Source organism: Notolepis coatsorum, assembly GCF_963971535.1.
Source record: "Notolepis coatsorum genome assembly, chromosome: 8".
NCBI classification, from domain to species: domain Eukaryota; kingdom Metazoa; phylum Chordata; class Actinopteri; order Aulopiformes; family Paralepididae; genus Notolepis; species Notolepis coatsorum.
The window spans coordinates 93,289,363-93,315,358 of record NC_140172.1 but is presented as its reverse complement, the minus strand read 5'-3'; the positions used below and the strand labels follow the sequence as shown (position 1 = coordinate 93,315,358).

Below are 25,996 nucleotides of genomic sequence, written 5' to 3'. Positions count from 1 at the left end.
GATTGGCAGAATCCAATTTCTAATGTTCCAATTCTAGCTTCTAGCTTGGTTCCTAGGTTGGGCTAGGTTGTTTGTCTTAGCGTGCCGTGACTGCAAGTTCTTTAGACTGTTAAGCTTAGGCACTCTTTCAAAGTTGGTTAAGGTTAGAGTTTGTCTTAGAGCATGGCGATAGAACGCCAGGTAGTTTGCAGTCTGTTCGAGCGGAAATGGACAAAGGAATGTACTTGTTGAGTGTTGTGCTAACGAGCTCAGCTAACACTTGGCTAACAAGCTATATGGCGGATTATACACGTTTATCAAGCTCTCCTGCCCTGGACGTTTCAACTAAACAGTGAGTCTCTATCTCTCTCTCTCTCTCTCTCTCTCTCTCTCTCTCTCTCTCTCTCTCTCTCTCTCTCTCTCTCTCTCTCTCTCTCTCTCTCTCTCTCTCTCTCTGTGCTTAACGTTAACGTTTGTAAATAGTTTTTTTTAGGAGCAGTACTACTGCTGGCCATTCATGAAGCGAGACATTGCTGATTGTTTATTTATTTTATAACACAAGACTATGACTACCAACTGCCTAGCCAGCCGTGTATCAATCTTGGATGCAATAATAACGTTACTTACCACACTGACTATGTCGATGGCTCATTGATTTAACTACTGCAGCTCTCTCGGATTGAAAATACGTGGATTATGGCTTGTTCAATATCGTCTATGTTTGAATGAATGAATGAATGAGAACTTTATTAACAGATTGCAGAATGGGTACAATACAGTACGGCTCAATACACACAATTGTTAAGGGGATGCAGACCAGAGAAAGACGTTTGTCTTGTTTACATCAGGGTCCCAGATTTTCGATTCATATCGATAGTTTAATAGCTAGCCTTGGCTCGTTTAACAATATGCAAAATATGTGTACAGCCCTGTACTCATACTGAAGTTATTCTTGGTATATAATAGGTCTGATTGTGTAACGAATCGATTCCACGTCGCGCTGTGTGTGAGAGAGAGAAGGAGAGAGGGAGAGATCTGCCTGTGTTTGGAGACGGGCGAGTTTTGTTTCTAACTTTTCTATTTATATTGTGTTTCAAGTTGTGAATTAGAGTCTAGACTATACTTTATTTGACTGGTTGTGTGTTGTTGTAGTAACAGCTGAGCGACTCGTTCATAAGAGCCGATTCATTGCCGTGAGCGTGAGTCGAATCGATCACGTCTTGCCATGAGTCTTGCGTGGTACAGTACTGTACTGTATATGTTTGCAAAATATTTGGTATAGCGCCCCTAGTGGCGAAGTACCCACCGGCCGCCACTGGTCGGTGGTGGCGGGTGTCTTCTTGTACGCAGTGACCTGCTGGGGCAGCGGACTGAGAGCGGGGGACGCAAACAGGCTGGATAAGCTGGTCAGGAAGGCCAGTAACGTGGTGGGGGTGGAGCTGAACTCTCTAGCGGTGGTGTCAGAGAGGAGGAGCCTTGCTAAACTCCATGCCATCAGGGACAACCCCTCCCACCCACTATACACAGACTTGGCTGATAGAAGGAGAGCGTTCAGTGTTAGACTAAGACTCCCAAGATGCAACACTGAACGACACACTGTACCTCACTGCCTCACTGAGCACAGAGTGACAGTACAAACTCTGGTAATCTTCCTGGACTTTTTGACTTATGACTTTTTACTTTTACATCGACACTTTACATCTTTTTACATGTATTACTGTACATTTTACTGTATATTACTGTATATTTTTGGCTGTATATTTTAGAATGTATTATACATATTTTAGAATGTATATCCCTAACTGTATTCGTATTTGTTCCTAAATGTTTATTGTGAACGATCTGTAATGTTGAATTTCCCTCTGGATCAATAAAGTACTTCTATTCTATTCTATTCTATTCTATTCTATTCTATTCTATTCTATTCTATTCTATTCTATTCTATTCTATTCTATTCTATTCTATTCTATGATAGATCAGGTCCAGACTATGTTAGGAGGCTGCAGGGTTTATAGTATGTGTTGTGAAGGGCCAGATTAAACTGAGAATATCCCTTTATTGTTTGATATACTTTGTATATTATTTATATATATACACGGAATATCCCTTTACCTGCGTTCAGACCAGAGTAATATTCGCTCTCCTATTGGACAGCGCCCCCAGGCGCCAGCGCGCAAGCCCCCAACGGCAAGTTCAAAGACAACTGCAGGCATGTCGGAACATGCCCGGAGTCAGCGTAGTAATACAAGACAAGGACTGAGGTTGGGACTAGATATTCACTTAAGTATAAATACAGCGCAAGGTGCGCACACCGTGCTTAGTCGCTTGGTTCAATTCAGTTACGTTCAGTACCTTACCCACCTTCACCACGAGTCAACGTGCAGTGAAGTGAGCAACCTTGCATCTAACAGAGCATTGAGAACCGCGTGCGAATAGAATGGTAAAAGTGTCAGAGTTTAATGAAGTAACGTTGAGTTCGACTTAATCTAATGTGAAGTAAATAGTCGATCATTTATTGTATATCGTGCGGCCACAGTTCTTTCGTGTGTAACATTACACAGCGGTTCGTCGTGTCTTTAGCTAGTGCACTTAACCAGGCTGTGTGGCCTAAATACGTCGCCCACACCCGAGGAGTCCTAGGCGGAGAATCGGCGTCGGCGATTGCAGAACCATTACTGGTTGGATTGTATTGATTTGGAACGTGGTATCCGGAGAAGAGCATCGTTGATTTCCATTATCGTTTGGGATTCAACCTCGTGAGGATTACAACTCGGGCCTGCCTCGTGGACGGGGCTGGCTAGCTGTCATCAATGCTGTCGGGCATTTGGATTACAATTATTGCTTTTGCTGCTGATCAAGGGAGTTTACAAGGACCGACTCCTGTACCTGGAGTCTCTTTATTCCTCATTGAATCAGACGGAGTACCCGAACATTCCTCTACCCTCCAGGCCTTACACCCCGGAGGGAACCCATTGTCTCAGTCGGTACCAGTGTTGCCCTATATAATTGCTACTATATGACAGGTGGTGTCAACTTAGACCCATCGTAGGATTCCTGCTATTCTTAGTGACTCATGCTCTTGACTGACTTTACGCATATTCTTCGCCATACAAGCGCAACCCTAATTCTCATTCTGTAACCTAACGTTGCCTAATAATAATAAATTACCCTCAAATACTATTTCTGTGTCAATGCCGTGTTCTTGTGGGTGTTCACCATCTATATTTGATGTACTGTCTGGCCAGTAATTAAAGTACATAACTAGCAGTGGTTTAATCTATCACAATCTTTAATACAGTCAGGTTTTGTATCCCCTCAGTTACAATTGGTCCTTCGAGCCGGAGGGTATCAGTGTAATATTTAATATAATATTAATATTAACATGGCCAGCGGTGAACACTCCCCAAGCGGCTCCCCTAAGCTAGAACGCCCGCAGCGCAAACGTCAGCTACCTCCATATCTGGAGGAATTCGCTTTCGTTCTACCCCCTAGCTTATCTAAACAGACGTTAAATACGGATGAAGTGGATAGTCTAAGCATGTCCAATCCTATCGACTTGGCGACCCTGCCAGTAGAGACCCCAGTGGGTTCAAACGAAACTGACTCAGCTCACGGGGGGACCAGGTGAAACATGACGTGTCTATACCTCCAGACAGCGTCACCGGGATAGACCCCGGAGCGCTCCAGGATAAAGAACGCGCTCCAGGGATAGAACCCGACACACAACCAAGAGAAGAGAACCGCGCCCAGGAGATAGACCTCGGAGCGCGCCAGGAGAACAGATCTCCAACAAGCCCTGTCAGCACCCGATCACCTCCGTCATCCCCCAGCGAGGCGGACCAGAGACTGGCGCAAGCCTTGATCGCCACACTGACAGCCTCCACCGAAAGAAACCGACTTCAGGGTGAGCGTGACCGGCTTCAAGCAAAGACGCTTAGTGAGCGCGAACACTCTGCCACGGAAAGAGAGCGCCTCCACGCGCAACTCCAAGCGCAAGCCCTTAGTGAGCGCGAACACTCTGCCGTGGAACGAGAGCGCCTCCGGGCGCAACAATTAAGTGAGCGCGAACACTCTGCCATGGAACGAGAGCGCCTCCAGGCTCAACAGATGAGCGAGCGCGAACAACGAGAGCGCCTCCAAGCGCAACAATTAAGCGAGCGCGAACACTCTGCAGCGGAACGAGAGCGCCTCCAGGCGCAACAATTAAGCGAGCGCGAATACTCTGCAGCGGAACGAGAGCGCCTTCACGCGCAACTCCAAGCGCAAGCCCTTAGCGAGCGCGAACACTCTGCAACCGAACGAGAGCGCCTCCAGGTGCAACAAAGGAGTGAGGACGACCGCATAAGACTGGAGGAGAGGCGCCTTCAGACGGAAGAGAACATCGAACGAGAACGCGCCAATGCACAGCGCGAAGCAGGCGACACCCCCTCTCTCCGCACGGAGCTCCCGGAGATCATCACGACAAGGGTCTAGGGCACCTTCCCCTACCCGACAAAGCGACCCGGGACCCGGCCAACAGGAGGAACCTGTCTACGTCTCCGAGCCCCCTCCCCGACCGGTCCATACGAGACCCAGCCAACGGGAAGAACCGGCCTACGTCGCCGAGAGACTGACTAGAAGACTCCAGGACCTAGAAGAGGAAGAGGAAGAGGAGGAATATCAAGCCCACCAGCAAGAACGCACTTTGGACCAGGAGGCCCAGTACAGCCCCGACTTCAGCCCCGAGTCACTGCACTACAAACCCCCGACCCAACTCACGGGTGAGTTTGACGTACAGTCAGCACCGAGGAACAGCACCTGGGGACCCGGCCTCTGGTACCCACCAAGTACTAACCCACGACCACACGTACGGGGAGACTCGCCCAGGAGGCCTCTTCCCCTACGCTCACCAATGTACCAGCCATCCATGGCATCGTACCTTGGCACACCGACGTTCCCAGACTTTACGCGCGAGGACAGAGCACAGTACACGGAATTACGCATGTGTTTGGAGACTATGATGTCCGATGTCCCCGACGAGTCATACAAATATGCCATCCTCCTCAAGCATCTCAAGGTGCCCAGAGCGCATAACATAGCGCTGGCATATTCCAACTCAAGCACCCCATACTCCACGGCTCTGGTGGCCCTCGACCAGCGTTATGGACGCATATGGGATTACGTGATCCAAGAAATACGGGATATCGACCGCCTCCCCCCAGCCAAAGACAATAGAGCACTGGATGACCTCTCTATCAAGGTACAATCCCTAGTAGGGATGCTGGGGTCCCAAAAGGAGAAGGGGAGATATGAACTGTATGCAAATTCTAATGTGGAGCGAATACTGGAGAAGCTCCCTCCAGCCCGCCAAGAGCGTTTTCGGCGGCAGAGAGACCACCGTGATCCCAACGGCCCCGAGCCATCCCTCCTAGACCTGGCCGCTTTCCTCGCAAGGGAAGTTAGCAGCCTACGACTGGACACATTCGTGTGGAGTGGATCTAGCCCAAGAGATGGACCTCGGAGGTCCAACGATAACCGCCGGTCAGTGACCGTTATGCACCAGGCCGAGTCAGTGCCGCAGCACAAGAACCACAGCACCCCCCAGACCAAGGGGAAGTGGAAGATTGTATGCCAGTACTGTGAAAAGGAACATTGGCTGTCTCAATGTGACACCTTCAAGAAGCTGACCGCTGACGAGGTGAGTCAGTGGATCAAAGCCAACCGCCGCTGCTTCCGCTGCGCGCGCAGCCATATGGCAGCTGAGTGCCGCTTAAAGAAAAGATGCAGCAAGTGCGACGGCGCCCACTTGGAGGTCCTACACGACAGCAACAAGAAGAAACCCGTACCCCCAAGCAGCTCGAGAGTGAACGTCATGTACATAGACCCTGCGAAGAGCGGGAGCTCCCGAGTGCTCTTGAAGGTGGTCCGAGTGATCTTAAGCTACGAGGACAAGGTCATGGACACTTACGCCATCCTAGACGATGGGTCAGAAAAGACTCTCCTCCTCGCATCCGCCGCAGCCCGGCTGGGTCTGCGGGGGAGCGAAGAAACAATGACAATCCGTACCATTAGAAGAGACCTGAAGACCATAAAGGGTGAAAATGTCTCCTTCACGATAGCAGCGGTCGGGCAGCCCGAGAAGCAGTATAGCATCACTAACGCCTTCACCAGCCACGACATAGGCCTGTCACAGTACACCTACCCCATCCCAAAGCTGATGGAAAAATACGTGCACCTACGTCAACTACCTATACCGCTCATCGACGACGCCACCCCGACCCTGCTCATAGGATCCGACCACGCACACCTCATCGTCTCAACGGACCGGGTCCACATCGGGCCCAGAGGCTGTCCAGCAGCGGTCGAGACCCGCCTGGGTTGGACACTACAAGGCCCCCTCTCCGGGTCTTCCAACCGACCGACAGCCACTCGCTGTCTCTACACGAGGATAAACGAAGAAGACACCACCCTCTTACAGCACGTCGAGAGGCTATAGACATTAGACGCGATGCCCTTTAAGAATGAAAAGAAACTTGTTCGCTCAAAGGAAGACACTTATGCCATAACCCTCCTCGAGCAGAGGACAAAGAGAGTCGAGGTCAATGGAGTGATGAGATACGCAACTCCACTCTTGAGGCGAGAGGGTATGCCCACCCTCCACGCCTCAAAAGAAGCGACAGAGCGATATCTACTGAACACAGAGCGGCGTCTAGCCAAAGAGCCCACTCAAGCCACGGTGTACCGCGCTGAGATCGACAAGCTGATCACAGCGGGACACATAAAGAAAATTGACATTCAAGAGGCCGACCAGACGATCGAATCTTGGTACGTGCCCAACCACAAGGTCCACCACAACGGCAAGGATCGCATTGTATTCAACTGCAGCTACCAGATCGGACTACAGAATCTGAATAAAGAACTCTTGCCCGGCCCGACACTCGGCCCCTCTCTCCTCGGCGTACTACTACGTTTCCGCCAAGACAAGGTGGCCATCAGCGGCGACATCAAAGGGATGTTCCTGCAGGTGCGACTAGTGGAGGAGGACAAGCCCTTGCTCCGGTTCCTATGGAGAGAGAGGATCAAAGATGAGCAACCATCCATCTACCAATGGTAGGTCCTCCCCTTCGGAACCACATGCAGCCCATGCTGTGCTACGTTCGCACTGCAAAAACATGTGACAGAAGACCCTGAAGCTGACGAGGAGGTCAGACAAAGTGTAGAGAGGAGTTTCTACGTGGACAACTGTCTCCGAAGCCCTCCTGCTCAAGCTCCGCGCCTCACTGATCAAAGGCGGCTTTGATCTCCGGCAGTGGGCCAGCAGTGACCCTCAAGTACTTCGCAGCCTCTCCCCAGAGACAAAGGCAGCAAGCAGCGAGACCTGGATGGCGACCACCCCAGGTGAAGCACAGGAAATGACATTGGGCCTAGTCTGGCGCTTCAAAACAGACTTGCTCCATTACAAATACACACCCCTGACCACGGAGCAGGGAAGGTCGACCCCTCTACCGACCACCAGGCGGAGCGTATACAGAACACTCGCAAGTCAATACGACCCGCTGGGGTGTATCCTACCTTACACCACTCGGGCGAAAATGATTGTACGAGAGCTGTGGGACAAGGAACAGGGCTGGGACGACCCCATACCCGACCACCTAGCTTCCACCTGGAGAGAGTGGGAGAGAGAACTCAGCTCGCTCCAAAATGTGAACATACGCCGAAACTACTTCCCACCCACAGTGCGGCTGGAGACGTGCCAGATGGACCTGCACGTCTTCAGCGACGCCTCAGAAGTGGCCTACGGTTCGGTGGCTTACTTGCGGGCCCGAGAGGAGGGAGGAGAAATACACACAGCCTTCATCCTGGCTCGCTCAAGGATAGCCCCCCGCAAGCAACAATCGATCCCGCGTCTAGAGCTCTGCGCAGCTCTGGTAGGCGCGCAACTCGCCACGTTAATCCAACGTGAACTCACCATCCCGGTGCAAAGAACAATCTTGTGGTCAGACTCCATGACCGTACTCACATGGATCCAGTCCGATTCTTGTAGATACAAGGTCTTCGTGGGAGTCAGAATCACAGAGATTCAAGACCTAGTAGGATCAGCATGCTGGAGGTACGTGGACACGAAACAGAACCCAGCCGATGTCATCACACGGGGGATGTCCCTAGATGACCTCACACGTCACAATATCTACAGTGACGGTCCTGAGTTCCTCAAGCTCCCGGAGGAAGAGTGGCCTACCCCCACCCCTCGGGAGGCTAGTCAAGAGGAGGCAGAGATCAAGAAATCTATGTTCTGTGGGTTGACGCACACCCCAGTCCCCACTGACCCTAACATAGACGACTGCCTCACCTTTGAGAGTGCGCAGCTAAAGACATTCCTGTGGCACCACCCTGAGGTTCCCCCCACTACCGACATTAACGCAGCGAACTACGAAGAGGCAGAACTCCTTCTGCTACAGCGAGCCCAAAGAGACTCGTTCCCCGACGAGCTAGACTGCCTGCAGGGAACAAAGCCAATCCCGTCAGACAGCAGACTGCTCCACTTGGCCCCCGAGCGCGACACCCATGGCCTCATCAGGGTGGGTGGTCGTCTGAGACGGGCCCCGGACTTAACGGATGACGTCAAGTTTCCTATAGTCCTCAACAGCCGACACAAGGTCACTGAGCTCATCATAAAGAAATACGACGAGGATGTGCACCACGCTGGGGCAGAGAGAGTCTTCGCTGAGATCCGACGTCGCTATTGGATACTGAACGGAAGAGAAGCAGTACGTCGCTTCCAGCGGACTCGACCAGACTGTCGCCAGTGGCGAGCACAGCCCAGTATACCCAGGATGGCCGACCTGCCTCACCGTTACACCCGACCCGTGGCGAGGCTGATAGAGTTGCCGAGGCTCCCTGACTCCCCTGATGACGATCATGACCCACTGACTTTGTAGATTGCCCTACTCCCCACAACAGACGTTGAGCAGTTGACTGGACTATTAATCTGTCTTCCTTTAACTAATTAGGTGCGGACTAATTAGGAGGCGGCTGTTGTGAAGGGCCAGATTAAACTGAGAATATCCCTTTATTGTTTGATATACTTTGTATATTATTTATATATATATACACGGAATATCCCTTTACCTGCGTTCAGACCAGAGTAATATTCGCTCTCCTATTGGACAGCGCCCCCAGGTGCCAGCGCGCAAGCCCCCAACGGCAAGTTCAAAGACAACTGCAGGCATGTCGGAACATGCCCGGAGTCAGCGTAGTAATACGAGACAAGGACTGAGGTTGGGACTAGATATTCACTTAAGTATAAATACAGCGCAAGGTGCGCACACCGTGCTTAGTCGCTTAGTTCAATTCAGTTACGTTCAGTACCTTACCCACCTTCACAACGAGTCAACGTGCAGTGAAGTGAGCAACCTTGCGTCTAACAGAGCATTGAGAACCGCGTGCGAATAGAATGGTAAAAGTGTCAGAGTTTAATGAAGTAACGTTGAGTTCGACTTAATCTAATGTGAAGTAAATAGTCGATCATTTATTGTATATCGTGCGGCCACAGTTCTTTCGTGTGTAACATTACACAGCGGTTCGTCGTGTCTTTAGCTAGTGCACTTAACCAGGCTGTGTGGCCTAAATACGTCGCCCACACCCGAGGAGTCCTAGGCGGAGAACCGTTGGACATGTACACAGGAGAATCGGCGTCGGCGATTGCAGAACCATTACTGGTTGGATTGTATTGATTTGGAACGTGGTATCCGGAGAAGAGCATCGTTGATTTCCACTATCGTTTGGGATTCAACCTTGTGAGGATTATAACTCGGGCCTGCCTCGTGGACGGGGCTGGCTAGCTGTCATCAATGCTGTCGGGCATTTGGATTACAATTATTGCTTTTGCTGCTGATCAAGGGAGTTTACAAGGACCGACTCCTGTACCTGGAGTCTCTTTATTCCTCATTGAATCAGACGGAGTACCCGAACATTCCTCTACCCTCCAGGCCTTACACCCTGGAGGGAACCCATTGTCTCAGTCGGTACCAGTGTTGCCCTATATAATTGCTACTATACGACAGGTGGTGTCAACTTAGACCCATCGTAGGATTCCTGCTATTCTTAGTGACTCATGCTCTTGACTGACTTTACGTATATTCTTCGCCATACAAGCGCAACCCTAATTCTCATTCTGTAACCTAACGTTGCCTAATAATAATAAATTACCCTCAAATACTATTTCTGTGTCAATGCCGTGTTCTTGTGGGTGTTCACCATCTATATTTGATGTACTGTCTGGCCAGTAATTAAAGTACATAACTAGCAATGGTTTAATCTATCACAATCTTTAATACAGTCAGCGTTTTGTAACCCCTCAGTTACAGTATGGCTTTCGCCATCTGAACTGTGGAGCAGGGAGGGGAGGACATTCATCACCTACATCTCAGACAGGATGTGGAAATCCTGATAGGACGTGGGGTCCCACTTCAACCACTCCTGGGTTTATCACCATGAACAATCAGCTTATCAGCTCTCACCAAGCATGCAATGTGCTGACAAGGCCAAATGGTAGGCTATTTACATTCCATTGATAGATACCCCCCCCCCCCCACCTGCATTCTCATAAGGAGACACTGAGAAATACCATTTCACTCCCCAGATAGCTTCAGCATGTTGTCAGTGTGGTTGTTCGTTGAGGTGTGACAGGTGATATTTAATGAATAAAATTATGCACAAATAAACTCTAGACTTACGCTTCACATCAGTATCCTGAATCACCCTGTTGGGATTTGTTTTGCAATAATGACCAGCATGCTGCACATTTACAACACTGTACTTATTTCACACTTCAATTACAATACCGTACATCTTTCACACTTCCATTTTTGTGAAGAGGAACAAGTCTCTTCGAAATCCATTGAAACTACCCATTGCACTGGATGATTTCCAGGCCGTTCAGGCTGTCAAGTTGACCCATTTTTCTATTTCTATGAAAATTATTCAACAGAACATTGTTACGTGGTCTTTCATCAAAGAAAGATAGAGAGAGAGAGCGAGAGAGAAAGAAATAGAGCGAAAAAGAAAGTAAGAAAGAGAGAGAAAGAAAGAGATACACAAAGAAAGAAAGAAAGAAAGAAAGAAAGAAAGAAAGAAAGAAAGAAAGAAAGAAAGAAAGAAAGAAAGAAAGAAAGAAAAAAAGAAAGAAAGAAAGAGAGATACACAAAGAAAGAAAGAAATAGAGAGAGAAAGAAAGAAATAAAGAAAGAGAGAGAAAGAAACAAAGAAAGAGAGATAGAGAAAGAAAGAGAGAGAGAGAAAAAGAAAGAAAGAAAGAAAGAAAGAAAGAAAGAAAGAAAGAAAGAAAGAAAGAAAGAAAGAAAGAAAGAAAGAAAGAAAGAAAGAAAGAAAGAAAGAAAGAAAGAAAGAAAGAAAGCGAGGGAGAGAGAGAGAGGAAGAGCGAGAGAAAGAAAGAAAGAAAGAAAGAAAGAGAGAGAGAGAGAGAGAGAGAGAGAGCTCCATTACCCTCTGCCAGAGGTTTGACGGTGATGATCTCGCTGTCGTTGCCCCGGCCCGCAGCGGTTACGGCCACCACCCAGATGCTGTACTGCCGGTTCCTGCTGAGGTTGGGTATCCGGTAGAAGAAGACATCGGGAGCCGCCTCAAACTCACTGCTCACCTGAAAGAGAGGACATAATGCTGTACAGAGATGTCCTGTGCTGTTGCTGCTGTCACAAGAACCAAATGTCAAGATAGACCGCGCTCTCAAAATCCGACACTGGGTGATATATAAAAAAGAAGCAGTGAAGCTGGACCAGCACTCTCAGGTTCAAGTATTTAATGGCAGCCTGAAACAAACATGTTTCGGAATTCTTATTCCTTCGGAATAAGAATGTTTCGGAATAAAAATTCCGAAACATGTTTGTTTCAGGCTGCCATTAAATACTTGAACCTGAGAGTGCTGGTCCAGCTTCACTGCTTCTTTTTTATGCTGTCACAAGAACACCTTGTACTCCAATTGAGGAATATAAAAAAAGGAAAGGAAATAATTGAATTGAACGTGTGCATGATTATCTATTAGTTAATTCAGTGTGCCAGTTACAATAAACGGTCAGTCTGTTGAAGTGGTGGAACATTTTAAGTATTTAGGTACTTTCCTCGATAACCATAACCATGAGCTAACACAGAGTACATATTCAAGAAAGCTATGCAACGCTTGTACCTTCTAAGAAAGTTGAACAGTTTTGCTGTAAGTAGGGATATTTTAGAGCTGGTATACAAAAGTCTTGTTGAAAGTGTGATAACATTTGATATCTCAACCTGGTATGGAAACCTTGGGGCCAAGAATAAGAACAAATTGGCAAGGATTGTTAACATGGCCAGGAAAGTTATAGGGAAACCACAAAGACAATTGTCTGAGTTGTATGTACTTCGGAATAGGGACAAGGCTCAGCTAATATTATCGGATCCTTTGCATCCCCTTCATGGTCAGTTTGACATGCTTCTATCTATAGAGTTCCTCTAGCCCCCCCCCCCCCAAAAAAAGTTCTTCATCCCGCACATGCCATTGCCCTGTTGAATTCTTAGATTCTAATTTTAACCGCATGGTACTGGTTAGGTACCTGAAGCTTTGTCCCTGTTATATTTCGTATAGCTTACGTTCTGCGCTCTTAGTGGAACATATCCTATATCAGTCTAACTACTGAATACATTTCTCCACATGTACATGTACACACCCATCTGCCTGGCCACACCCCCATCCGCTCCTCTACATAAGCAGGGGTGTGGCCATACTAACAGCTCCTTCCTTATTTTCACCACCGACAAGTGTCTGTATACACCACTTGAGTTTAGTAACGAAATAGTTGGAAAGGAGCTACGTTGAAGAGAAGGAGCTGCGTTGACATTATATCTTTGTTTTCTCTCTCACTATTTTCGAGGAAATACAGCGATAATGGCTTCGCCACCGGAGTGTCTAGATCTAGAAGATGTTGATCATTCTGACTTCCACCGGCACTTCGTATTAGGAGCTTGCGTCGCTGAGCAATCCCCGCCGGCATTACCTCCGGCTCTGCAGTTGGACACTTTGCTTTGGAGGCGCTCTGCCGTGTGAGGGCTGACGGCCTCTCTGGGGCGGGTGATGTTTTTGCAACGCAGGCGCCAGGTGTGTTGGTTGTGGGGGGAACAACTACACAGCTTACGAAGGCCGGCTCCAGGCTAGGATATTTTTCGCTGCCATTTAGCGGCGTGGAGGGGGTTCTAGTTTGATGCCCATGTTAACATGAGCTCCTCTTCGAGTGAGAGCTTTGTTTTCCTGGGACCGTGATTCCGAATCTGTGGTTCAATTCCCCGGGTCTCTGGACAAACGGATACCCACTGTCGCCGTGCTGGTCCCGTTAAAAAAATATTAAAAGCACCCGGTGCGAGGGAGGTGAGCTTGGTGTTTCATTATGAGAATATCTCCATGCTCAAGTCGGCTATAGTCCGCGAGGGACTTGTTGCCGGCACCGCTATGTCTGGTAAACACCGTTCTGTAGAGGGACGTGTATTGCCTTTTTTCCCCTTCTTTCTTTGGATGAGAAGAGGAAAAGACAGCGGCTGTCTGAAGTGTTGGCCTGTATTGCTTTTCTCACGTTGTACAGTTTTCAGTAGTGGCCGCTTAGCTTGCTTCTGCGTTAGCTAGTGGTTAGCGTTAGCCGGGTTGAGCTAACTGTTAGCCAGTTAGCTGTTTAGCTACGACGTTAGCTGCCCGTTTTCGCTCGGCTGGGAACGTTAGCTTGATGCTATCAGTTAGCCTGGAGTTAGCTGTTAGCTTGTGCTACAACCATTGGCATTAGCCGTGAGAATAGCAGGCCGTGGCACTCTGACTACGACATCATCTTTGACAGAAGATGTAGTCGGGCCTGCACCATGACTGGCTGTAGGAGGGGGGCGTCTCGCCGGAGCGAGGCTCCGGCCATAGCTTCTTTTTGCCCCGCCAGCGAGAGGACTTCGTCAACGTGGAGACCAACCTGTGTTGCGGCCTTTCGTCCTGCGTTCATTGGTGCAGGTAAGATGTCCATTGGACATTACCCCACTCTTCCTTCCTTCCCCTCCCGAATGTTTTGTTAATAACGATGTTTTTTTACGACATGTGCTGTGTGTGAATTGTCTTGGTCGCTTGTATAGCTTGGGTAGCGTTGGCCAAAGCTTGTGCTTTTCTCTCTACCTAGAAACAGCGTTGTTTTTACGTGAGTAAAAATGAACTGGGTTTTTGTTGTATGATGAGAAGTTGTGTGTGTTCATGTAACGTTAGACAACGTGGCTGAGCCCACAACTGGCTGGGTTACCCTACAATACTGTGCATAGTGGTGTAACGGGGAAGCCCGTGGGTATGTCCACAGTCACGGAAACAGGTGTGTTGACGAGTGACTGTGGCAGTGCGGGCTGGTAAATTAAATTCACTTCCCCATAACAGGGTTAACAGACGCATAGGTACGGTAGTTAGGAGTGAATTCACTTCTTAGTGCAGCGGCCTGTGTCGTCGCCCGCGGACGCGGGAGCCCCCTGTTCGACTCCCCCTCGGGACATTCTCATTTAACATCAAACACAACGCAGACCCAGTATGATCCGTCACAGTGGTGCCGTGACCCGGATGTCCTGAGGGGCGTGAGTTTAGGGAGGTAAGTGTAATGGGGAAGCCTGTGGGTATGTCCACAGTCACGGAAACAGGTGTGTTGACGAGTGACTGTGGCAGTGCGGGCTGGTAAATTAAACTCACTTCCCCATAACAGGGTTAACAGACGCATAGGTACGGTAGTTAGGAGTGAATTCACTTCTTAGTGCAGCGGCCTGTGTCGTCGCCCGCGGACGCGGGAGCCCCCTGTTCGACTCCACCTCGGGACATTCTCATTTAACATCAAACACAACGCAGACCCAGTATGATCAGTCACAGTGGCATGTGATCGAGGGAAGAGTCCCTCTCTCAGCTTGTGATGACAATAACAAGTGGCAAGTTTTTTCACACATAAGCAGGGCTGTGCCTGTTCGAACAAGGTCTTCGGCTGTGCTGGCGTGCATGATGTAAAGCTTACTCTACACATTGGCGTCGTATCAGGGTTAAGGTGGTGAGGGGTGGGTTTCCCCGGTTTTACCCTGGCCCCCACTCCCCTCAAACATGATTTTGTTTACAAGATGTGTGTTGATTCACTATGTTTTTGGGGATACGGTGTAATCCCTCAGCTTCTGCTGGGGTTGTGCTCTTGCTTAGAGAGGCCATTTTTGTTGTGATGGAGGGTTGTGTGTATCGTTTTCACGTTTAAGATCCACAACTGGGTTGGGTGTTGGCCTACAGAAGTTACATGTGTAAGCTCTTGTACCAGGGCCCTTGGCCCCTCTCTTGGTCTGTGTTTTTCTTCCTTTAGGGTAAAGGTGTAAAAATTCAGGTGGCAGGTTCGCACATGAGCCTATGTGAAGCTGTTACCTTGAACAGGTATACATGCTCTTCGTGTGGCACGCTATGACTGGTGTCATGGCTCTGCTTTGTCATTGCATCGTATCAGGGGTGAGGGGTCATGAGGGGGTGAACTGATAAACCCTCCCTCCCCTTTTTTCTGATTGGTCAGGGGGTTGGACCTCCTGTCCTTTGGGCTTCCTGTCACGCTGTTGGGTCAGCGCGGCCGTCACAGGGTAGGGAGGGGGGGGGGGGGAGGGAGTTCCCTGGTCCCACGCCATATTTGGACAGGTGGGTCACGGAATTCCCCCCGCCATAGAGTACGTCACTGGGCGTGTTTCTATTGGTTGTGAGACTTCCGTGAGTTCTTTTCAGGCTCCATGTTGTGGACCTCTGTTATTGTCAAGATGAGTTATGCGGTGCGTGAGAACTTAAAAATAAGTTCTGCTCTGCGCTCTGTTGCATATGTCTTGAGCTTGGTCACGTAGCTCAATGTTACATATATATTTTCAATTATTACTCATGTGGGAAGTCTCTCTGGGGGTTCCCTGTCTCCTCTCTTTTATACAGGGCAGGGTTGACAGTGGTGTTTTCCCTCGGATGCGTCATATGGGACCCATATCTGTGTCTTGGCCAGCTTCCTGCCGCTCTCCCAGGCGGCTTGGATGGAACGTTATCTGGGTTCTTGTTAGAATTACCATTGATATGTTTTGGGTCTCGACGTGTACATAGTGCTGGCCCTGGGTGCTTCTGTGTGGAACCACGCATGGGCTTGCATGCCTTGGTTGCTCATCATTGAAACAGTGTTTTTATGGAGCAACTAGGATGGAGTTTGTCTCTTCCGAGCGCCAGTGTACTAGGTTAGTCTCGATGAATTCTCGTTCATCTCTGGGGGGAGATAACGGAATAGATCAAAGCATTGTCGGAGGGGTCTCACGGTGGGCCACCGGGCGCGGTGCTTTATGTTCTGACCGTCTTGGTGATGTTTTAGATCGACACGCGTACTTGCCCCCCTCTTAGGACTGGGGATTAGGACACGGGACTGGTTCTGGTCACGCCGGACCAGGTCAGTTAACCCGTTGTCCGCCGGGGCGCAGATCTGCTGTTCTGGTACCCTGAAGGACTTGTGCTTTTTCGGGGGGAAAATGCCGGGTTGGCCCGGGCGTTGCAGGGGTTGATGTTATGGAGGTTTCGTGGTTATGTCACTGCGTATTATCCTTCACTATTGCTTGGTCCATATTGTGTTGTACCTTGCGCTGTGCTAAAGGAGCCTGGTCCTTCTCCATTCTTTTTTCGCCCCTCTCTTCTCCTGCTTGGCGGGGCTGGGAGGGGGCTGTCGAGGTGGTTCTTGTACCCCTCTGGCCTCCCTGTGTACGTCCCGGTCCGCCGGGCCCAGGTCCGGACTCGTTCTCGTCGACCTGTTGGCCTGGGTTAACCCCTTCTTGGGAAATGAAACACTTGTACTGCTGTATAGCCGGTGTATACCCGCAGTTGTGTTTTGGAGTTTTTTCTTGGGGGGGTTATAGGAACAACCGCCTCCTGTTAGGTGGTGGTTGGTTTCCAGGTGTGTTGGTACCGGAGTCGACTCTCGGGCTTGACCCCGTCTGCCTGCGAGTGTGCCCCCGCACCTTTCATGACGTCTGCCAATCGTGTGAGCCTTCTCTGCCTCGACCCCTCTAGAGTTGGTTGTGGGGTGCCTCAGCGGGTACATTTGTCGAGCTTCCGCTCTGCTCAGTTCCTGTGTTCCACTAAGAGCGCAGAGTGTAAGCTATACGAAATATAACATACGGTTATAACCATAGTTATATGAGTATAGCGAGCGCTCTGCACTGGACTCACTGAGGACCCTGTGGTCTTCGCCTTCGGTGGTGAAAGACTTAAGAAGGAGCTGTTAGTATGGCCACACCCCTGCTTATGTAGAGGAGCGGATGGGGGTGTGGCCAGGCGGATGGGTGTGTACATGTACATGTGGAGAAATGTATTCAGTAGTTAGACTGATACAGGATATGTTCCACTAAGAGCGCAGAGCGCTCGCTATACTCATATAACTATGGTTATAGGATAACCGTATGTTTTTGTTGTTGTTTCTCTTTTTGCCTATGTACAGTGTTGTCTTGTGGATTGCAACCATGGTGAAGCCAAAGACAAATGTCCATGAAAGTGGACAAATAAAAATATCTATCTATCTATATATCTAATTGAATTAGAATTGAGTCTGTTCAGCAAAAGTATCCCCCCCCCCCCTCTGCTATACATACTGTACTAGTACACTTACACTTGCATTATGTTCCACAGAAGTGACATGTGTATATTAATACTACAGATTCAAGGAAGACTTATCATTACAGGGCACAATCCTTTTATCATCACAGTATTTACTCTCATGGGGAAGAGGATTGATTGATTGATTGATTGATTGAAAACTTTATTAACAGATTGCAGAATAGGTACAATACAGTACAGCTCAATACACACAATTGTTAAGGGGATGCAGACCAGAGAAAGACTTTCGTCTTGTTTACATCAGGGTCCCCCATTTTCAATTCATGAGGACATATATGACATACATGACATACAGATAGACAGTACTGCTACATCTATACATTCATGACATACCAGATTTGCAAATACAGTACGGTTTGTGATACAAAAAGAGTCCAGAAAAGGGAGTATATACATTTGACGTAAAAACTACATTGGAGGAGGTTGGGTGGGGTTGGGTGGGGGGGGGGGCGGGGGGGGTTGGGTAGGAGGGGTTGGGGGGGGAAACAATGTACAACTGTACAAGCAAGACTGTACATTGGAATATTGACAACCATACTAGGTCATTTACTGTACATTGGAGGGGGTTGGCGGGGGACGGACACTGTACAAACATGCAAAACTGTACATTGGAATATTGACAAAACCATATTAGGTAAATTACTGTACATTGGAGGGGGTTGGGTTAGGACATTTACAGGGGCCAGTTTCGAATTGCAGTCTCCCGTAGGTGTTCTTGAGAGTGGTTTTGAAAGTGGGTAGTGATTCACATTCCTTTACAGCTTTAGGTAGGGCGTTCCACATAATTGCGAAACGTGTTTAGTCCCTTGTTTGAGCCGAATCTGGGTTTAACATGATTTGTGGAGCTCCCTCTGGTGTTGTGATCGTGGTATTCACTGACCTTTGGGAAGTATTTTGACATGTACATGGGTACCTTGGTCGTGTAGTGTATCTTGTAGACCAGGCCCATTGCAAGTTGCTGTACTCTGTCGTCTACTCTAAGCCATCCTAGGTTGTCAAAGTGGGCAGGGGTGAGGTGGGTTCTAGGAGTAAGGTCAAGCAGTAGTCTGACCAGTTTGTTTTGCGATGTTTGTAATTTAGTTTTTAGCGCCTTTGAGGTGCTTTGGTACCATGAGGTGCAAGCATAGTCGTAGTACCCTTGAATGAGTGCTCCTGCCAGAGTCTTCAGGGTATTCTTGTTTACCAGAGAGGAGATCCGGTACAAGAATCGAGTTTGTTGGTTGACTTTTTTTATTACATTGGATGCCATTTTGTCACAGGAGAGATTAGCCTCTAGGATGGAACCCAGGTAGGTAATTTCATCTTTCCTTGTGACAATATTGTCACCCACTGTAACTGAGAAGCCGTCGGTCTTGCTGAGTTTGTTATTTGAGCCGAAGAGAATGGACTGTGTTTTGCCCAAGTGTAATGATAGTTTGTTATTAGCGAGCCATATGCAGATTTTGCCTAGTTCCGAGCTGAGGGTTTTTTCAACCTGTAACTTGTTCTTGTCAGAGACCAGCAGGGCTGAGTCGTCCGCAAACAGGAACAAGTTGCAGTCACAAGCTGATGACATGTCATTTGCATAAATTAGGAACAGTAGCGGTCCTAGTATGCTTCCTTGTGGAACACCACAGCTCACTGTGAGGGGGGGGGATAGGGTACCGTTTACCTCCACCATCTGTTCCCTCCCCTCAAGGTAGGATTGCATCCAGCTCACTGATAGACTATCAAAACCGATAGCTTTTAGCTTGTCAATCAGAATGGAGTGATTGACAGTGTCGAAGGCCTTTTGTAGGTCCAGCATGACCATGCCGCAGTATTTGCCCGCGTCCACCTCTTGTTTGATGTGGTCGTTCAAATAGAGAAGGCATGTGTCAGTGGAGTGGGATGTTCTGAAGCCAGATTAGAATTCGTAGATTAGATTTTTTTTCGCTAGGTACTTTCGACCTGTTCGTAGAATTTTTTTTCCATGACTTTCGAGATGGAGGTGAGAATAGAAACAGGGCGGTAGTTGCCTGGGTCTAATTTGCTGCCCTTTTTGTGCAGAGGGGTCACCATCGCAATTTTTAAGTCCTTGGGGACGTGTCCCTGTTTTATGGAGAGGTTTATTATGTGTGTGATGACTGGGGTGGAATTTGGAGGGGATGTTGTCATGGCCAGTGGCCTTGTTAGGTTGGAGGGCACTCAGTTTTTTGAGTACCTCATCTGTTGTTACCATTTCCAGCTTGAAGTCGTCCTTGTGGACCCCTAGGTTTTTGTAGTAAGCTACTATGTGTTCTACCCCATAATGCCCTGAGTGGGAGGGTAGTTTGTTTACCAGTGTTGTGGCTATGTTTGTGAAGAAAGTGTTTAAGTAATTGGCTACATCCAGCTTGTCTGTGATGAGCGTGTTGTCCGTTTTTATGTTTATGTTTGAGAATCTGGTTTTAAGTTTTTTACTGCAGCCTAGTTGATTATTGAGTAATTTCCAAAGTTCACGTGGTTTGTTTTTGTTTTCCTCAGTTTTGTCATTGATGAAATTCTTTTTTGCAGTTTTGATCATGGAGTTTACGTCGTTTCTTAGTCTGTTTCTTTCCAGTTTGAGTTCAGTCACGTGGGCTTGGAGTTCACTGCTCGTGCTTTTGGTAAGCTTTGACTGGCTTTTACGAAACTCAGAGCATTTTTTGTCTCTGGTTTTCATAGCGGCCAGTATTTCGGAGTGCATCCACGGCTCAGCGCGATTTTTTACCCTGGTGGTTCTTAGGGGGGCCATGCCATTTAGTATTGTTGAAAATTTGGTTTTGAAACCAAGCCATGTTTCTTCAACCAGTGTACCATTGAGTTCATCTGACCAGTCCAGACTCTCCAGTTCAAGTTTAAAGGCCTCGCTAGAGTATAGGTTTTGAGGTCTCTAGATGTGATTGTTTTGTGGCAGCCAGCCTTTTGTTTTAGCTTTTTGCGGGTACAGAGATGAACCCTTTCACTACAACACTACCAAAGGGTTAACCCTTTCACCGCGACAATACAGAAGGTTAACCCCTCCACTGCCACGCGACAAAGGGTTAACTCTTTCACTACCACACTACCAAAGGGTTAACCCTTTCACCGCGAAAATACAGAAGGTTAACCCCTCCACTGCCACGCGACAAAGGGTTAACTCTTTCACTACCACACTACCGAAGGTTAACCATTTCACTACCACACTACAGACGGTTAACCCTTTCACTACCACACTGCATAAGGTTAACCCTTTCACTACCACACTACAGACGGTTAACCCTTTCACTACCACACTACAGACGGTTAACCCTTTCACTACCACACTACAGACGGTTAACCCTTTCACTACCACACTACCGACGGTTAACCCTTTCACTACCACACTACAGACGGTAGTGAAAGGGTTAACCTTCTGTAGTGTGGTAGTGAAAGGGTTAACGTAAGGTTATGTATATAACCAAGTTCTATGAATACTGGTGACGCTCAGCGTCATTCTGCACTAACCTCACTTTGTGCCTAGCACTGAATAAAAAACTCCACAATGTACCTTTACATACCGACATCCATCTGGCCACACCCCTATCCGCTTACCTTCATAAGCAGGTGTGTGGTCACCTACTCGCCTCCTTCCCAAACTTTCACCACAAGGCGAGGTCAAGGGCCGCAGTGGCGTCCTGACGCTGAGCGTCACCAGTATTCATAGAACTTGGTTATATACATAACCTTACGTTCTATTTCATTCTGGCTTCCGCTCAGCGTCATTCTGCACAAGAGGAGCTGAGCGGAAGCCAGAAGCTCGACAAATGTACCCCGCTGAGGCCCCCCACAACCATCAGACCGGAGAGGACCGAGCCCCCCGACCCTCCCTAATGGAGGGATACCCTCCCTATTGGAGGACGGGAGGGAGACGGATCCGACCGTTCGAAGAGGAACTCGAGCAACTCAACGCACAGGGTGAGCAGACGCACAACCCGCATGCCACCAGGGAACGAACGGAAGGAACAACCCTCGTTACTGGCCCCAAAAATCACGGAGTCAAGAGCAAACTCAACCCCGTGGCAAGGCCGTAGCAGCGGAGCGCGAAGGAAGACCCAGACCCCCTGAAGGGACTGGACCCCCTGGAAAAAGGGGGCCCGGAGAGGTCAATGACGCCAGGCATCAAGACCTCACCAGGGGGTCACTTAGTGACACCGCCCCCCACATCGCCAGCATATTCGGACAGGGCCCCTCCAAGAGCGGGCCCTTCCCCCCATTAGTGCGCGTCACGGATCTGCGGTACACGAGTTCGACTCCCGGACTCGCCGTATTTTCTCAGAGTGTCTTTCCCCCCATCTATACCCCATTCAACCTGTTTCTGTCGGTCATACTTGACCAGAAAAAGCGATAAACGCGAAAAGAACCAGCTGACTGGTCAAAGTAAAAAAAAAAAGGTTAACCATAACGGAAGCAGGCAGCGCACCGGGGAAACCAGGCAGCAAGCTGTAGACCTGAGCCTGGAGCACTGCGGACGAGACAGGCGCCAAAGGGGTCAACTGAAAACAGCACCCCGGCGGAAGGGGCGTATGCTGGCATTGTTGCGCACCATGACAAAGCCTCCATCAAAAAAAACCCACCCAGAGGGGTCGAGGCAGAGAAGGCTGACACGATTGGAAGACGTCATGAACGTGCAGGGGCACACTCAACCGGGTAACCCGGGAGTTGACTCTGCTCCAACACACCAGGGAATCAACCACCCTCTTGGTACCACATATGGTGGTTGTTCCTATAACCCCTCAAGAAAAAACTCCAAAACACACCTGCGGGTATACACCAGCTATACCGCAGTACAAGTGTTTCAGTTTCCAAAAAGGGTTATCCCAGGCGTACGGTTTCAACAAAACATTACTTCGGACCGGGCCCGGCGGCTCGGGAAGCACACAGGGTTACCAGAGGAGGTCCAGAAGACCACCCCAACAGCCCCCTCTTCGCCATGCGTGAGAGAGGAGCGAAAGAAAAGGAGAACCAGCCCCTTTATGATAGTGTCAGGTACAACGTGTACCCAACAAAGGGTCTCCATAACGCCTAACCCTGTGATACCCGGGCCGACCCGGCATTTTCCCCCCCGAAAGTCCCTCAGGGTACCAGAACAGCAGATCTGCGTCCGCGGCGGGCAACGGGTTAACTGACCTGGACCAGCGCGACCAGAACCAGTCCCATGCCCTAACCACGCCGACATGCCCACTCCAGGAGAGGGGGTAGGTATGCGTGTCGATCTAAACCATGAAAAGAGGGCGCCACCCAGACGGTCCCATTTGTACCGCGCTCAGTGGCCCACCCCAAGGGCGTGAGACCCCTCTACCTATGTCCTGATCTATTCCGTTAACATCTCCCAGATATGAATGAGAATCCGTCGAGACCCAGTAACAGGCTCTCGGAAGAGGAAAAAATCCCCCATCCCAGTTGCCCTATAAAAACGCTGTTTTAATAACGAGCAACCAAGGCGTACTAGCCTCCTGCATGATTCTTAACAGAAACACCCCGAGCCAGCACTCTGTACGCGTCGAGACCCAAACACATCAATCGATAGTCTAACCAGAGACCAGACATTGGTCCTTCAAGTCGCCTGGGAGAACGACAAGAAGTTTGTTGTGCTTCATATTCTTCACTCTTTTTATTATTAAAAAAGAAAGAAACACCGACTGACATGAATCCCACGTGACGCGGCCGAGGGTAATTTTTTTTTACATTCTTACATCCCGCCACCCTCACCACAGAGGAGAGACGGGACTCCTCAGAGAGACTTCCCACGTGAGCCATAGATTGAAAAGTCACGGTAACATTGAGTCATGTGACCAACAGACTCAAGTTACACGTATATCGAGCGTAGTAGAACAGTAAGTTCTTACGCTCTGCCCCGACAACTTGACAACAACAGACCCTACATACGGGTCTAAAACTCACGGAAGCCGTTGTCCAATAAAAACGTGCCTAATGACGTTTGCCATGACGGGGGGAAACCCAAGACTCAACCGCCTGTGATAGGTGCGGAGTCTGGGAACCCCCCCCCCCCTCCCCCGTGCCAAGCTGCCTAACAGCTTGGCCCTGACCGAATGAAAAGAGAGTCCAATAAACCCCCTGACCAATCAGAAGAGGGAAGAAGGGGTTTATCCGGTACCCCCTCGCAAGTCCAACCCTTGCATACGACAACAACAAACAGCCATACGATACCTTAAGTAGCAAAATTCTAATGAACAGTGCAAAGCTAATTCAATGCACGCTAGCCACAGACACATCTGTGAACAGGGTTTATAACAAAGGCCAAGTTGTGTATGTGTGAACCCGACACCCGTATCCATGTTGTAAGACACAGAAAATCTGATAGAGAGAGAGAGCGGCTGAGCCGCGGTACTTTTTCATACGAGCATTACTGCAGACCAACACAATAGTGTTGCGGCTCAATATCACTGTTTAAGCAACAGAGCACACAACTAACTAAGATTCAGGTCGAGGCAGAAAAACCCTTTTTCAACCGAGTGTAGGCTGCAGGCCTTGCTTAAGCTCTAACATTAATGTAACGTCTAGCCCTCCTATCAAACCCATACTAGCGAAAGATTCACACGTCGCATCCCCATCATATGTTTGGTGAATAAACACACAGTTTGTAACAAAAAATACAGTCCCTCTTTTTAGGAGGGACTCTTTATTTCTTTTAACAAAATCATATTTGGGCCGGGAAGGGAACAGGGGGGGACCACAGAGGGAAAAAGTAAATTCTTTTTTTAGCGACGCCTGCCACGAGCCGCTCGAGACTTGCCACCCCGTGGAGCCCCGGAGGGACGGTAAACGATCGGCGGCTGGTCATGACGATCCCTACCGTCACCTCCGGGCGTAGATGGGCCGGCTGCAGTGGCGGAGGCGCCCTCTCTCCTCCTGGCCTTCTTTGCCGAAGGTGGTAGCAGCGGCGGCTACGGCGGCGGAACCTCGACGACGGGCCTGCCGTCTGACTCCACCGGCGGCATCGGGCGGGGGGAAATGAGGCTGGAGCACGGAGCGCTCCTCCTGCATCTCCCTGCAGGTTGAGGTCATCAGCTGCAGTGCCGACCCGAATAGTCCAGCATCGGAAAGGGGTGCCAAAGGTGGCGCTGGATTAGACTGGCCAGGGCACGCACTTTCCCAGCGGCTATAGCCTGCGGCTGAATCAGATGCAGGATGGCTCCTGCCGCCTGGGCGAGCTGATCATGTTGTAAATCAGTCAGCTCCGTGCCGCACGTCAGTATCCCGGACATGAATCTCGCCAGCTGCGCGATGTTAGAAGTGGCAGCTAGAGATTGCGTCGCGGAGATAAATGACTGGTCACTCCAAAAAGCCAACCGCCTCGCCGATTTCCCTTGGGGAACCGGCTTCCGTAACGGCTCCCACACCACCTCAGGACAAAGGAGCGCCGCCATCGGCCTATCAAGCCGAGGCACGCCCTCCTTCATGCCTTCTACCAAACCCACCACCCTCGTGACTTGCACGTAGGCGGGGGTAAGGCTCATGATGTGGGAGACCACCTGTCCCTGACGGACGTAGGCCTCCATTGAGGGGAAAAATGGACAGACAACGTCCACCCCTCTCACCGGGCGGCGTTGCCATAGATGACCTATGAGATCGTCAGGAATAGGAACAGGCAGTGGCTGCGGCAGCGGCACGCCGTTTGCGACTGCCGCCGCCGCCATGAGCTCGGGGAACAAAGCATGCAGTTCCCCCTGCATACTTTCCCCCACCGAGCTCGCGTCCCTCACATGCAGCAGACTACTGGTTAAGGAGCCACATTCTGATGTGGCTGATAGCAGGGCATCCCGCCGGCGAGTCGGAGGTTCTAACCCAACATCTGCGTACGAGGAATCCCAAGGAGACATCTCACCTCCCTCCAGTGTTACCTGGACGGGCGGGGGACATGTCTCCACCCGTCCGCTTCTACCATGTAGTCCTCTGTTTCCATCGGCCATGGAGAATCAGACGCATCCTCATCCGGCTCCAGCAACTCACCAAAACCAGGCCGTTCGCGTCTACAAGCCACCATCTTGCGACGGGAGCGAGCTGACGCAAAAAGTTTGCGTCTCAAATCCCCTGCAACCAAAGGAGCCGGCCGCCCAACAGCAGACTACTCCCCGGAAGCAGAGGAACCAGAGCCGGAACCAGGCCATCGCACAGGAGACGGCGCTGGTGCACCAGCTCCTTGGAGAGGCAAACTATCCATCGGACGCCTACCGGGTGTGGCTGCCGACCATGAGAGAGGCCTCAACCCCGCTCCAAGACGTACGAACCGCTGGTGAAGGGTGACGTTGCGAGCGCGACCCTCCGAGGTAAACATTATGACTTCGCTTTTTTCTTTTTAAATATATGAGAGAAGAAAAAAGC

The 25,996-nt window shown here is 49.6% G+C and overlaps 1 protein-coding gene across 1 annotated transcript in view; it reads right to left on the bottom strand.

The window, feature by feature from the left end:
* The window catches only part of dscama (Down syndrome cell adhesion molecule a), a gene marked incomplete at both ends in the record, with an annotated part of 242,599 nt that overhangs the window by 44,405 nt on the left and 172,198 nt on the right, over positions 1–25,996 (bottom strand). The window contains one exon of the mRNA XM_084320475.1: positions 11,464–11,617. Within this exon, the coding sequence (XP_084176601.1) occupies positions 11,464–11,617 (154 nt within the window). The remainder of the gene's footprint in view (positions 1–11,463; positions 11,618–25,996) is intronic.